General features: G+C 41.9%; 1 protein-coding gene across 1 annotated transcript; it reads right to left on the reverse strand.

Annotated features, from left to right (window-relative positions):
* Positions 1-1,181: 1,181 nt before the first annotated feature.
* On the reverse strand, positions 1,182-14,820 carry pklr (pyruvate kinase L/R). The gene is made up of 12 exons (XM_070966227.1): positions 14,778-14,820; positions 10,332-10,496; positions 9,550-9,641; positions 9,301-9,432; positions 8,053-8,239; positions 7,305-7,578; positions 5,716-5,866; positions 4,728-4,880; positions 4,449-4,615; positions 2,983-3,049; positions 1,511-1,625; positions 1,182-1,390 (listed from the first exon to the last, which is right to left on the reverse strand). Exons 2-12 carry the CDS (start codon positions 10,468-10,470, stop codon positions 1,284-1,286), a joined length of 1,584 nt encoding a protein of 527 aa, XP_070822328.1. The 5' UTR covers positions 10,471-10,496; positions 14,778-14,820; the 3' UTR covers positions 1,182-1,283.
* Between the last annotated feature and the right edge of the window lie 264 nt (positions 14,821-15,084).

Below are 15,084 nucleotides of genomic sequence, written 5' to 3' on the forward strand. Positions count from 1 at the left end.
ATACTCTTCACTACATTTGAAAGCTTTGGTTTCTAATTACCATGTAGCTAGAGTTTGGTGATTCTGAATTAGATTTTTCTGATAAACTGAAGTTTACTGTTCCTTAATTGAGTCTTTAAGGTGACACTACAATCATATGATGATCTTACAGAATATGATGCATTGCTGTAAATAAAAGTACAAAACAGCATATAAAGTAAAATTTGTGCAGCCTAAAAAATCTACACCAATAAAATACAACACACGTATTAATGCAGCGGTAATAATAATCCAAAAAACATGATACATAGTAATATTGAAGTAAATACTATATATGGAATATTGTTCTGCATAACCACCAGCAGATTTCACTGGTAATACATACTTTTACTTAAATAAGGGTTTAAATGCAGTACTTTTATTTGTAGAGGAGTATTTTCAGTGTGGTAATGATACTTTTACCAATAAGTAAAGGATCTAAATTCTTTTTCCACCATTAAAAACAGGCCCTATTTAGAAGTATAAACACAATATTCTCTATGTGCTTTAAATGCATCATCTCCATGTGTTCTGAAAGAAGATGGGGGGGGGGGGGGGATTCAGGGCATATCAGAGCTGGAAAGGACACACCACAGAAGGAAGAAGCATGCAGGAGAAAGATGAATATGTCACTTAAAGGACCATGAGACATGAGAAAGCCTCATGCAGGAACAGATGTAATTACTTTATGAGAGAACAGACGTCGGCATCTGGGTCATCTCAGTGGACAAAAGAGTATGGTTCAATACCCGTCATCTCGGCATCTCCTGGCACTGCTCATAACTGCCAAAGAATTGCGCCATCACAGAGATAAGGTCAGGACTATGGACAGGAATAAAAGCCTTATCTCCAAATTCTGTGAAAGCTACCAATGATAATGTGCTTCAACAACGGCAGGCAATGAGACAATATTCATTTTCAACTCAATATTACTCCCATAAATAACAGAGATGAAAAGATGAGGCTGGGCCGCTCAATTAGTGAAGCTTAAAGTTAATGTTTCAAGTTTTATTTGGAGGGAGTCATTGCTTTCAAGACACGTTAAACACAAATTCAACACTTCTTCGTCAAAATGTTGGGTTTCCATAATGATGATGATGCTGCCAAAATGCTTTTCCAAATCTATTAGTGACTGTGTTTTGTTTTTTTTTGTTGTTTTTTTGTTGAGGCTCTAGTTTTCATCGCATTTCTACATTGTAACGTCAGCCTTAAAGAGGCTTTAATACTGGCAGGTCACCATGTCAGTCAAATGTAAGGTCACATTGTTACGGGACACTGACTGCCCTCATAATGTTGGTGTGACCGGACCCTGGGATCCAGCCTGTCACCACAATCACCATGTCGCCCGACTTGAAGAACCCTCTTGCTTTCCCTGAGGAGGCGAATGGAAAGAAACACAGCGGGGTGAGTGAGTGAGTAAGATAGTATCATAGCATACAAATAAGCAGGCTGATGGAGGTGTACAAACAGACACACACACACACACACTGACCTATATCCATGCCAAAGTTGACCCTGTTGTCAACATCATCGGCCCAGACAGGGGCAGGCAGTGGATGGAAGAGGACAGGAAACACTCCTCTTAACAGCTGCGACTGACGGGCCACCTGAGGGAGAGGACAGTGAAGCCTCAGCAATGATTTCAGGATTTTCTTACTTTACACTGAATCTTTATTTAAGTCAAATAACTACAAATTGCTAAATTTGGTATATTTTTTAAGCTGCTTGTGGCTGGGCCTATATGCCCTTTAATGTCTGTCAGTTCATCAATCCAGGCGAAGACTTTTAATTCTACAAACTTATCTAATGCAGTGGTTCCCAACCATAATGTCTACTAGTGATTTTCCCTCTCAGATTGCTTCACTTGAAGCCAATTAGAGATCGTTGTCCATGACAAGATTATCTCAAAAACGAAAAGCTAATCTTTTGCTTGAAATATTGAATATATTGATATTTTTGGTGAAACTCTGGGTTTTCATCAAGCATCACAAGCACTCCAATAAATAAATATGTATTGTAATTAAAAATGCACATTCATGCTCCTCAGAGGACGAACCCTTTCCATTCTGAACACAATGTAAACGCTTCTCTATAGCAGCACTATCAGGCCAAAATGTCACATTTGTGTACAAAGTAATGGTCAGAATAGGGTTAAACTTAAGACAAAGACATAATTTTTTTATTCTGCTGCAGAATTTTTTAGAAAAAACATCATGAATTAATACGTTCAATTAAGTAGAGGATGCAATATTCACTACAAACATTATGTATAGTTTAGCTACTCATTATTTAGAAGAGTGATTTTTTGACTTTCTTTGACTTACAAAACAGGTCAAGGCTCAGCTTTTCATACTTATCATATAAATATTGTGGAAGCTTTTTCTTAGAAATAACTGAAATTCATGTGAGAACAGGCTGCTGATTCCAAGCAGTGATAAAAAACAAAACGCATTTGTAGAAATATAAAGGTGTTTTAGACAAAATGGCTTACATAATCCTTTTTTAACAAATCACTGAAACACTTTCCTCACTGGGTCCAGATGTGCGGCTCTGAATCTGACCCTGATCTCTAACCTCCATATGGTGCATACAGCTTGTGGAGCGAGTTCATATGTGGACTTACTCCAACTGAACTTAAAGTCATACTGTATGTTATCTCGATGTACTTTGAAACAGTTTGTGACACATTTTGTGCTCTGACCACGTTTTAAAATAACTGTCCCTGAACAAAGAGCTCTGTAGGAAACTCCATAAAACAGAAACATACTGCAGTAAAACACCACACATAAATACAGTCAGCGAGACTGATCTGAAATCTTTAGTGCTGTCACTATTTACAACAACAGACAGTGAGAGTAAATGCTGACTATATCACACATTGTTCAGCTTTAAAAAGAGTCATCAACAGTTAAGTTGTGACTCAAGTGAGACAAATGTCCTCTGGTTCATAGAGGCAGACTGTACCTGAGGGGTTCTGGTGACGGCAATAATAGGACAGCGAGGGCGGTACCTGGACAGGAGATGGGCCGCCCTGGAGAGATGAGGAAGTTGTTGTTCATGTTGGCACATACTGAACAGCATTTCAATGTACAGATAGGGGACAAACCAACAAAAAATGTATCGTTACAGCCACCAGAACAGCTTCAATGCTCCTGGACATGGATAAAAGTAGCAGCATGTCCACCCAAGTTGGAACTGGAGCCAAAAAACAGCCATGACTACTGGGGAGTCTTTTAAGCTGGGAATGAATGTCTACCCACTGAAGACAAAAGCCAGATGTCAATGTTTTTTTTGTCCAGTGTGAAAGAGGCATTAATCATGCTTCCTGACAATCCTGATCCATAGTCAAGCTGAACTGGGTCTGCTCAGCCTCTTTATAGAAGTAATAGAGTGTGACAGCATCAATGAAAACACATTGTTGCTTCTCCCCTCAAATGTTGTCTTTTTCCTTTCATTTGTCACCCTCCGATTGTGGCGCCTGTGCATGTATGTAGAAAAGGGTACTTGTATGTGATTTAAAATATAAATTTACATGTGTAGCCTACATGTGAGTGCATGTGTGCAGAGTAGAGTAGTCTCTATTTTACCAGCAAGCAGTCAGAATGCATGAAAATACACAAAAACATAAGGGGAACACAATGAACATTATAATGGACATAAAAGTCTACCCTCAGGATGCAGAAGCAGGGAACAGTAGTGCAATATTCAATCTTTGCTCTGGGATTCAAAAAAAAAACATCTGTTGATCCAATCTTTAATGAGCTATTATGTCTGTCCAGGGTTCCCCCTGAAGACAAACTCAAAAAGCATGTGTGATAGGTTTGCTCTACAGTATGTGCATGCTTTTGGAATGACTCAGCACAAGATTTGTGTCCAATGCCACTGTTCAGTGGTAGAGCAGAAAGTGGGGTGCCCTATACAGAAAAAGGCAGGAGTTTTATTGTGTGGAGGTCGGGGTGGTGGATGGGCTTGCATGGAGTCTGACTTCCATGCAGGAAACTGGAGTTTGCATCTTGTTGCAGATCCTCAATTCACATTCACCTTTTAATCACAGTCTTTCTGTAACCTTCAAGGAATAATTTGTAATTCTGAGAAATCCACTTATTCACTCTGTTGCCAAGGATTAGATGAAGAGACTGATACCCCTTTCATATCTGTATGATTAATAATAAAGCTACAGCCAAGAGCCAGTTAGCTTAGCTTAGCACAAAGACTGGAAACAGGTGGAAACAGCAGCCTTGTGCTAAGCTAAGCTAACCAGCTGCTGGCTCCAACTACATATTTACTGTGCAGGCATGAGAGTGGTATCAATCTTCTTGTCTAACTCTTGGCACTTCAAATCAAACAGCATATTCCAAAGATGTCAAACTATTCCTTTAACAATAGCATGACCATTCAGTCTTTTCTAGCAATAGGTTTGGTATACACACCTGCCACTGGTGGTGAGCACTATGATGGCTCCAGCACAGCATTTGAAGGAGGACTCCACAGCTCCGATGGCTGTGACCTCTGTCGGGTCAGAGGAGAGAGGAGTGAGGCGACGCAACTCCTCAAACAGCTGTTGGTGAAAAATGGCTGCCTCTGCCTCCCTGCAGATCTGAGCGACATCGACAGTGGAGTGTGGGGGGAGACAGAGGGGGAGAGGGTTATCAGAGGGCACTAATTCAGATGTAACAGAGTGGACATCATGCGCACACAGAAGCACATACTGAGTGCATCATTGCGACGGACTCCACAGGAAACAGTCCCTTGGCGGTCTCCCCAGATAACATTACACAGTCGGCTCCATCCAGCACGGCGTTGGCGACGTCACTGCCCTCCGCTCTGGTTGGCCGCGGGTGGGCCACCATGCTCTCCAGCATCTAAATACACACATACAATACATAACCAAAATGTCAAAAGAGCCTTATGTCTCCATAAAACATTGTAAGATCAATGAATTCATCAAAAATAAGCCACTTTGTCTGTCAATTTTTGTTGCAGATGAGAAAGTAATGTAAGGCACACAGGCTTTACAGAGACAATGAGGAGAGCAGCTAATGGCTTTGTGGATGGATGGTCAGTAGTGGAGGAGAACTGAGAGATCATTTAGACTGAGGATGACTCTGCGAGATCATTATTGGCATGCCCGAGACTCAGTATCATGAGTCAATAAGGATGGCAGACAGTTGGAAAATGAGATAGCTTGCAGCATTGCCTGAGAGACTGCATTTTTGTAGTAGCTAAGAAGCTGCTGCTAATGCTGATTATATGTGTGGGTGTTGTTTGTGGGCTCGGGTCTTGAGTAGCAAACCTGCTATAACGCTGTCACTCTGAGTCAGGAGCTGTAGCACAAACAAGACACAGCACTGTGACTCAACATGGCTGCAGGAGCGTGTGTGCATGTGTGTGTCTGTGTGTGTGTGTGTGTGTGTGTGTGTGTGTGTGTGTGTGTGTGTGTGTGTGTGTGTGTGTGTGTAATGGGAGAGGGGTGTGAAAGAGAAGAAGTGTGTGTCTCTTTACGGCTGAATTTATTGGACAAGTGAGCGTGTGAGTAGATTATGTAGGAGTGCAAGGTTAATGTGTGCCTGTTAGGTTTTAATGCAAGTTTATTTTGACCTGTTTGACATTTGATTAGGTAACACTGCAGATAGCATCTAAATAGGCATATTTTAGCATTTCTGCATTCGTGTGTTTGTGTATGTGCTCGTCCCTGACCTGTGTGGCACAGATGACGGGCTTGCCGGCAGAGTTGCAGCGTCCAATCATCATCTTCTGGGCGATGAAGACTTTCTCCGCCGGGATCTCAATCCCCAGGTCACCCCTGGCAACCATCACGCCGTCGCTCTCAGCAAGGATCTCCTCAAAACTGAGAGCGAGATTAGGGAAGGGGGGGGGGGGGGGAGTAAAGCGAAGGATTCAGAGTTTGGGTAAAAAAGAGAGAGTTGGAAAAGAGCACAAGAGGAGGAGTGAGCAGGGATGAGGAAGCAGAACCATCCAGGATACGTTCAAATGCAGGTTTGGAGCTGCAAAAACAGGATTTTGCTTACAGCTTCTGGATAGTGAAATAAATGTATAGAGATGTGTTGCATCGTGATATAAATCCTACATCATCCAAACAAAATCCAAATGCATATGTGAGCAATGTACCCCAGGAACAGCAGGAACATGTAAGGAGCGTGCAGATTTAAGTCAACTAGAATTACTGCCTTGCGGTTGTATATCTCCATCAACTACTCAAGTGGCAATTTACAATGGAAAAGGAAGTTATCACTGTACTGATGTGTATGATTCCAGAGAGAAACACGCTGTCTTCACTTGGAGACTATTTTTACAGAGAAGTAAAGAGGACCGATAGAGGACTTCAACACATGGTGCAGCTACAATCACCCGAAGCTCAGTGAGTTTGTGCTGTATATCTATTAGTGTGTAAGTTTAATGAAACAAAAATAAAAGTGATATTCCTCGCACGTGTTCACATGCTAGGCCGGTAAAACTGATTCTGACAGAACACAAAATTGTTGCCATCATAGCAGACAATGCTTCAAATATGAATTGGTTGGTGCAAATTAGTTATGGTGTTGAATAATGGCAAGAAAAGTGTTTTTGCAGAATCTAATGATGTTGCAGTGAAGCTGACCTTTGACCTTTTGGATATGAAATCTCATCACATCATTATTTTATCCTTTGAGACATTTGGGTGAAATTTTATCATAATTAGCGTATAAATTTCTGAGTTATGATCAAAAACATGTTTTGTGCGCTCACAGTGACCTTTGACTTTTGACCACCAAAATCTAATCAGTTCAACCTTAAGTTCAGAGGAGGAAGAAAACCCCAAAACATAATGAATACATTTGAAAACAAACACACAAATACAGCTGCAGGAGATATAAAACAGAGCTGTTCACAGCAAACGTTGACACACGGCATCATAATCACATAAAATTTAATCTTCCTGATCCCATTTAAATTAGGGCCATGGTTAAACACTGTCAGCAGCCAGCGAGCAGTAGGTGACAGCGAGAGATAAGTAATGGAAATGAGAGAGCTGTGACATAAATCGTGCCAGATACATCAAGTGGCAGCTATAACTCACACAGACAGCCACACAGATAGCTTATCACCGATGTGTAACATCTAGAGCTGACATATGTCCATCCATCAGTGACAGCCGGCTGTCCACAGAAGCAGCAGATTTATAAGTCCTGTCATAGCCTCATTATGACGTTCTCGCTGCCTCCAGCTATATCGCTCAAAATAACTGTGCCTTAATGGTTTTATTTATAGTATTTTCCTTCACTCACTTCTGAACCCCTTGCCGGCTTTCCACCTTGCTGATCACTTTGATATCTCGTCCGTGTGGCCCCAGAACACGCCGCACGTCTTTGACATCCTGGGCAGAGCGGATGAAGCTGGCGAACACTATGTCTACGCCCTGCGCCACCCCAAACCTCAGGTCAGCCTCATCACGCTCGCTGACCGCCTGCATGCCGATCAGGTCACAGCCGGGCAGGTTAACGCCTTTACAACTGCACAGCATCCCGCCGGACTCCACCACAGTATCCACCCAGTCAGGGCCTGCAGAGGAGGAGGAGTTAAGGAAAATAAAAGGTCAATGAAATGAAGTCAGAAAAGCAGATTTTGTTGAGGAACTGAAAGACTCCATCTTTTCATGAAGGCAGGGTTAGAAGTAGGACTTCATTATATAGACTCTTATGAAGGGAAATAAAATGATAAGGAGTATAATTTCAGCAGACAGAAATCTCAATAATTGTACATGCAGGTACTTGCATATAGGCACACGCTTACAGTATGTATATGTATATATGTTTGTATCTGCGTGCAAACTATCTGTGCATGTATTTATGTGGCTATGCATATGTGGATGTCTCTTTCTTTCTTGCTTTCTTCTTTCTACATGTTGTGCTCTTAATGATTTTCTTGCAAAATGAACCAAATACATATCATAAAACAAGACAATAAGAGGTGAGACGTCACATTTCTGCCCTGTTGGCACTCTAGCTTTGCTGAGGTCAGCTTAATGTGCATTACCTGTTTCTAGTACTTTGAGCCCAATAAGGCCGTCATCGATGTAGATCTTGCCTCCCTTCTCAAGGACTTTGGGCAGATTGGGATAGTCCACCCAGATAATCTTGCCGTCTGTCTTGTCTTTGTCACTCTCTGCTGTTACCACACGGACATGGCTGCCCTTTGACAGCTCCACCTCCTCATCCACTTTCTATATAAAGACACACACACACACAAAGTAATGCATTAAATGGCTGTTTTATGGAAGGTGCATGGAAGGTGTTATCACACATGTGTCATCACGAGTGCAGGGAGATCATCTCTGTGGGTGAATCCTGTGGTGCAAGCATGGAGTTTCTTCCTCGTTTTGTTTGCAGGAACGTGGTGGAAGCATGGTGCTCAGGCAAGAAAAACAACAAAGATCAAATATTTGGTCATGCAAAGAGAGAATCTTCCTCTGTCTGCTGTTGCAAAACCACAGCCTACATCTGACCCGGGCTAGAAACCTGCTTCATTCAACCCCACACTCTGTCTAAACCCATGCTGAGCTTCTACAAGCAAGTTCTTTGTGATTTTTGTGGCCACCCAGTTCTGATAACTCACGTCAGAAGTTCTGAGTGCCAATAAAGATGATTATATGACAGACATCAACTGCATGAGGCTATAACTGTCCCACAACTAAGTGAGCTGCTTTCTACCATCATTCATTAGTTCATGTCTACTGTTGTTGTCTGACTTATGTGCGCTTGTTTTTTAATGATTTCCTTTCCTTTACCGTAAAATGTCATCTGCTAAAACATGTGAGAAATGTAAGACATTGAAATAATAACATAGAGATAATATATAACACATCAAAGGACCAGCATGCAATGAAGTGTAACATGATTTGGTGACTCTATTTTATCCCGCAATTAAGCTTCTAAACAGACTATAGAAGAGACACAACAAGCAAGAATCAATGTGCAGCTCACACATCATGCAGAGCGTTTTGTAAGCTAATCAAAGCATGAAGAGGTTTCAAACAGCTTGCAGCTATTTGTTCAGCAAAGCAGACGGCATGCAACAGCAACACAAAGAACGACATGATAAGATGGTGATGAAAAAGCCAGACAGGACAGACGAACACGTGTAGTTGTGCCAAAAAGAAAGGAAGTGTAAGAAATGACGATGATACAAAGCAGTCGACATATTCCCAGCACCCCTTACACCTGACTGCCTGTGACTGGTTGATTAGGTTTAGACTTTTTGATAGATGAAACATGACATTTTTACCCCTTTCACTAATCCGGTGCGGATCTCTGGACCCTTCGTATCCAAGGCGATGGCAACCGGCCGATAATACAAGAGATCAGAGGTTATCGTTTCCACGGCTTCTCGGATGTTTTTAATGGTTTCACTGTGGTACTGACAGACACAAAGAGGGAGAAAGACAGAGAATCAATACACAAGTGAAGGAAAGGCCTAAGCAAGTACTGTCGCTGTGAGAGATGGTACACAGAGAGACAAGTGTACTGCACATACTTCATGAGAGCCGTGAGAGAAATTTAGACGAGCAATATTCATTCCTGCCTTGACCATCTCTTGGAGTTTGGGGACTGATCGGGACGCAGGACCTGAAACAAAGACGTTTAACTTTAAAAATGAGCCAAAACAAAAAGCAGATTGACAGAAAATTGACAACTTTGACATGTTTAATCATTTTTCAGGTAAAAATGACCAAAAATCATTGATTCCAACTCTTTAAATGTGATGACTTTCTGTGTTTTCTGTGATAGGAAACTGACTACCTTTGGGTTTTGGGCTGCTGATGCAACAAGCAATCTGGATATACAGACTTGTGTTCTGTTCCTTTTTTCACTACTTCCTGATATTTTCCTGAAATTTTACTGGCCAAGAAAACAACTGGTGCATTGTGAAAATTGGAATTTGCAGCCGTACATTGAAAATGAACTATACTGGCCTATTTAACTGCTCCTTACCCATTTTTCACACAAGCCCTTTAGTGGGCAGTGAATTAATATCTACATTTGTGAGGAATCAAAGACGATATCTGGAGAGTCATATCTCTGGAAGAACAAAGTAGCGATTTGTATATTATATTTCCTTCTAATTATTTTCTCTTTTTCCTGGGCAGAAGAGGAGCAGAGAGAGCTCCACAGTGCCACAGCCAAGAATCAGACTCTGCCAAGAAACTGCAGGCCACCCAGCAGCCAGGAGCTGACTGCCAGCGACGGCATACAACAGTTGCCAGAAAACAAACTTGAAACTGAGACTCGCTGTCTGCGAACGCTTGTCACACTCACCGATGGTGCAGATTATGTTGGTGTTGCGCGCTGTGATTGGCTCCTGGTCGATGTCCAGCAGACAGAGATGCTCCAGGAACGTGTCAGCCATGCTGGCATCCAGCTGTTGGCGTTGGATGAAAGAGTCTGGCAGTGTCATCGCCTCGGAGTAGCGCCTGATGCGAGCTGTAGCAGAAGAGAAAATGTCATCAGCGGGGTGAAGTCAGTCATGAAAACTCCACTGCCAACTCCACCTGCGAGTACAAATGAACTAAACACCTCGTAATAGCAAAATGTGTTATACTTGTCTTTTCTGGGGTAATAACCTTTCCAAAAACACTCGCAGTATGTGTTAAGAGAGGAGAGCAGAGATAAAAATGGAGGTGTGCCATCACAGATTTTGAATGTGCAGCTGATTGACCTGACATTAACTCCAGCGTGGACGGGTCATGAAGATTTACATGCTGACATTCAGCTGTCATACGAGTCGGTAATATGAAAAGAAAGCAATGCAGTTCAGCAGATATTCTTGACAAGCAACAGGAAGGCATTTACTATAGGAAACAGGAAGGCTGATATTAATGCTATTTAGAGGAAATATGAAGGGCTATAAGGTGACATTTGAAACAGCGGGGTCTCCACACCAGCAATCCTTTGATATGGATGCATTTCAGATAACAGAAAGGCAGAAAATAACCTTGTTTCATGTGCAATAATAGTGTCCCCCTCTGAGCTTGTAGAAGGAGTGAAGGTAAACTAAGATGTCTTGCATTCACAGAAGAGACACTGAAACCGAAAGAAGATCAGTTTGGTTTTTGTTGACCAATCTGTTGGTGTGGGAGCTACATGTTATTCTCAATCCACAGTCCCTTAAAATTATTTACTTATCAATTTGTTGTTTTTTTTACAGTGCCCACAAATAACAAAGGAACAGATGAGAATGTGAACAACAACAAAGCAGCTCTGGAACGATCATTTTTAATTGATGCTTGTTGCTGTAACACAACATTGTTACTGTGTTTGGCATTTTATTTGCTTATGATGCAGTTATGGCTCAAGTGTTAGCAAACAGTTGCCTGTCGCATTCCCAGCAGACACGGAGCAACATTAGCACTTATCTGGAGCCACCTGTTCAACTGAAGTTCACTGTTCACCATACTTCTGCCACAGTTTGGTCTCAGCTTCTCACTACCAGTGACTGCTTTCATGCTACGTAGAGTCATTTGTGCCAATAAAAACACTAATTAGAGCGCATTTAAAATATCTAGATCACAGGTCTCAAACTCATTCCACAAAGGGCCGAGTGGCTGAAGGTTTTCTTTCCGACCAAGCAGCAGCACACCAGACTTGAATCTTTTCATTAGCTGATCTCAGTCTTCAGACAGCTGATTGGTCAGACTGCATGTTCTTGATTGGTTGGAGGAAAAACCTGCAACCACACGGCCCTTTGTGGAATGAGTTTGAGACACCTGATCTAGATAGTTTAGTTTATTTTTTGTCTACTAGTAAGTCATCTACAATCAAATTAAAATCACACTTTCCCAGTGACTCCCACTGCTGCATGAAACCTGCGAGTAAAAACCAGTAAATGTCTTTCACAGCAAAGCATTGTCGTCTACCTGTCTGACGGCTTTGAGCCAGTACAATGGCATCCATTTTAAAGGATGTCACAGTCAGTCAAGCCTGCAATTTCTGCCACCACAGGGGAGGAGAGTAAAGACCCAAGAGGAGGAAGAGAGCCTGACAGACAAGGTTGCTGCTAACAGCACAACAGGAGTGAAGAGGTGAGGATGAAGGTGAGAGGGAGGAGGGGAGGGAGACTTGAAGGTGATGTGAAGACAGGAGGAATCTGACACGATTTCTGGAGATCGACAACAGGAAAAAAACAAAAAAACACAACAATTTGTTAAGTTTCTGTTGTTTCATTTTTGTACTGCATGCCTTAGTGTTAAGACCTCGTTAAGCAGCGTTTTTTTTTTTTATCAGTACTGTGTTTTAGTTGTGTTTTAGGAAATCAAAGCCCCCTGTGATGAATAAGCAAGCACAAACAGAGACAGACAAAGCTTGAAGTCTGCAGAGGAAAGTCCCCGATGAAAATGGTGACTGGAGGTTTTGCAGGATAATGTGAACAGGCACAGCTCCTCTATCCTGTGGATTCGCTCGCTGTCAGTGTTTTCTCTCTCTTTCTCTTCGTGTCTTTTTCTCTCTCCCTCCACCTCCCTATGACCCAGTTCTGCCGCACTGCTGCACACATCATTACGTGTCCCACTGAGATCCTCCTCTGACACTTCCCAGAGTGTACACATGGCAACACACACACACACACACACACACACACACACACACGCATACATACAGGTACCTGTTACAGGAAGGCTGACTATAAATAAGGCAGACACTGGGTCAAAGACAGTTGCAAGATATCAGTGAACGCTTTTACGACCGATAAGAAAGGTGAACACGTTTGATGAGTGAGGCCCAGTTGCACCAGGAATGACCTGTTTGCAGAGGGTCACATTCCTGCATGATATAGGTCAGTGTGCATGTGTGCGATCGATCAGTGAACAAATGTTTGTCAAACTATGACTCTGCACTAAACTTTAAAAGAATCTGAAAAGCCATTCAGCGGTGCCTTATCTGACCATCAAGTTAAAACGGGGCCACTGAGTGATACATATGTAATCACAGATATTGATAAATGACAAATTATTAGCCACTGGATTAAGACACACCTAATTAACTGCACATAAAGATCTTGTGTCCTTGCAGCTCATTTTAAGAATTAATCCAGGTTAATCAATCAGCAAAAAGTCATATTTGGATTTTTGTTCATGCTGAAGTTCTGTCAGAATCAACTAAACTTATAACTCTGCACCCACAATACAAAAGAAAATCATTGGTCCACTTACCCATTTTAGCAAAATCTTTCTAAATGTCCTCCTCTGTCTGTATCCTTGTCTGTGCTCAGGTTATGCACCTGTCATTCTCTAAGTCTAGTGTCACCTGAGCGAGCCTACTTCAGTCTCTTTCTTTCATTTTTACCCTCTGACCCCTCTGCTGCCCCCTCCTCTCTCCTCCCACTCACAGCATTTGGAGTCAGTCCACTGCTTGCAACAGATGGATGATTTTGGATGAATTACGGTAGGTGTATGAGCCTGAGTGGGCCAAGATGATGCTAAAAATGGAAAACTGCATATGGGTAGTCCACTGATGACAGGAAACTGTCAGGGTCTACTACAGTATAAAGTGATATTTGTCTATTTGCTGCACCACTGCAGATTATGTAATCCCAACCTTGAGTTTGACATTGACCTGAAACCAGACACAGAAAATCTTTGTGGTACTTCCCACACAACTCCATATTGTGCTGAAACAATCAGTTGATTAGTTTATTAGTTGATCATGAAAAATATAATCAGCAATCATTTTCAAGGAGTTCAACAAAAAGATATATGAACATTATTTTACTGCTCTCATTTTTCATTTGCAATACTTCTGACCTGGCAACCCAAAAGTAGTTTTATCAACCATTAATTACAAGCCATGACTTACAGGTTCTAGCCTCTTAAAAGACTTATTAGAAAGTAGGATATAGTAACATATTCATAGTATTATCAGATTTAGCTTGAGGTTCTTGATGTCAGAGAGTTTCTGAACCTTCTGAACTTGTTGCTGTTTTACTTGAAAACGCGTAACACACGTCCTGTTTTAAAGAACTGTGGACTTATAATGTCTTATGTTACGTCAGAAGTGGTGACACATAAGACATGATGTGTCTTCAACTCAGTGACACCGGTTCACTCTCTCATTGGCCTCTAGAAAGAGCGCATGGAGCTGCATTATGCGGAGTTGCATCTATGCACAGTCACGCATGAACCCAGGGCGACAGAGGGTGTAAATCGTTAGCCAAAGGACAAACAGACCTTTGTTCCTGAGCTGACGAGAGAAGTTTTACCCTGCAGCCCCCCTGTGTAGCACACACCTAGTATGATATAATAGCACTGCACATAATTACTAGACAGGCGTAAAGGTCGGTTTTACGCATGGAGACCAAAGTGCAAAAATATGACATGTAACTTCAATTTGCAACACTTCTAGTAAGAAAGCAGTAGAGTATGGGGCCCAAGATGTAGGCTCAGTAATAAAACCTTCTCCTTTTAGTCCCTGATATCAAGCACTTCGTCTTAATCTGTGTCAGTTGTCTGTTTTAAGGGAAAATGAAGCCTTTTAATGGAGCTTTTCAGGAGACACTTGCAAAAGGGAAAAAGCAGAGTGATACCTGGCAGAGCGACAGAAATAAACAGCAGGGTAGATTAAGTTAGCAGGAAACCAACAATCTAACAAAAAGCAAAGTTAGACACGTATCAGGAAGAGGTGTTGGTTCGCTGCATGCAGTCCTTACACAGCACGGTCACAGGAGGAAGCAAGGCTGCAAAGTTTAGATATTTAGAAAATGAAATGACCAACCTGTTGGATGAAAAACGCAGGTAAGGACTGAGCGGTGGGGAGGGACCAGCGCGACACATGCAAATGAACGGGTTGGTGTGAGGTTTAGCGCCATCTAATGGACAGTAATGTGAATGCTGCCTTTTCATGCTTTGTCACAATGAAGACAACAGGAGGAGGACATGATACTTTATTCTTTAAAGTTATGAATTCTTGGGCTCGATGCAAAGTGTTTGAGGATGCAAACAAAAAAGTGAGTATCATCATAAATCTGCTGGTTATGTTTGGAAGATTAAAAGAGGCTGAGCGGTGTGATTAAACACAACTG

The sequence above is a fragment of the Chaetodon trifascialis genome, chromosome 7 (genome assembly GCF_039877785.1).
Source record: "Chaetodon trifascialis isolate fChaTrf1 chromosome 7, fChaTrf1.hap1, whole genome shotgun sequence".
Classification (NCBI taxonomy): Eukaryota; Metazoa; Chordata; class Actinopteri; order Chaetodontiformes; family Chaetodontidae; genus Chaetodon; species Chaetodon trifascialis.

Excerpts from the sequence above, each read along its gene's own strand:
- pklr (XM_070966227.1), bottom strand. The coding sequence starts at position 10,470 with ATGACACTGCCAGACTCTTTCATCCAACGCCAACAGCTGGATGCCAGC. Across the intron at positions 7,579-8,052 it reads GCTCAAAGTACTAGAAACAG|GCCCTGACTGGGTGGATACT; the intron begins GTAATGCACATT and ends CCTCCTCTGCAG. Across the intron at positions 1,626-2,982 it reads CCGTCACCAGAACCCCTCAG|GTGGCCCGTCAGTCGCAGCT; the intron begins GTACAGTCTGCC and ends CCTCTCCCTCAG.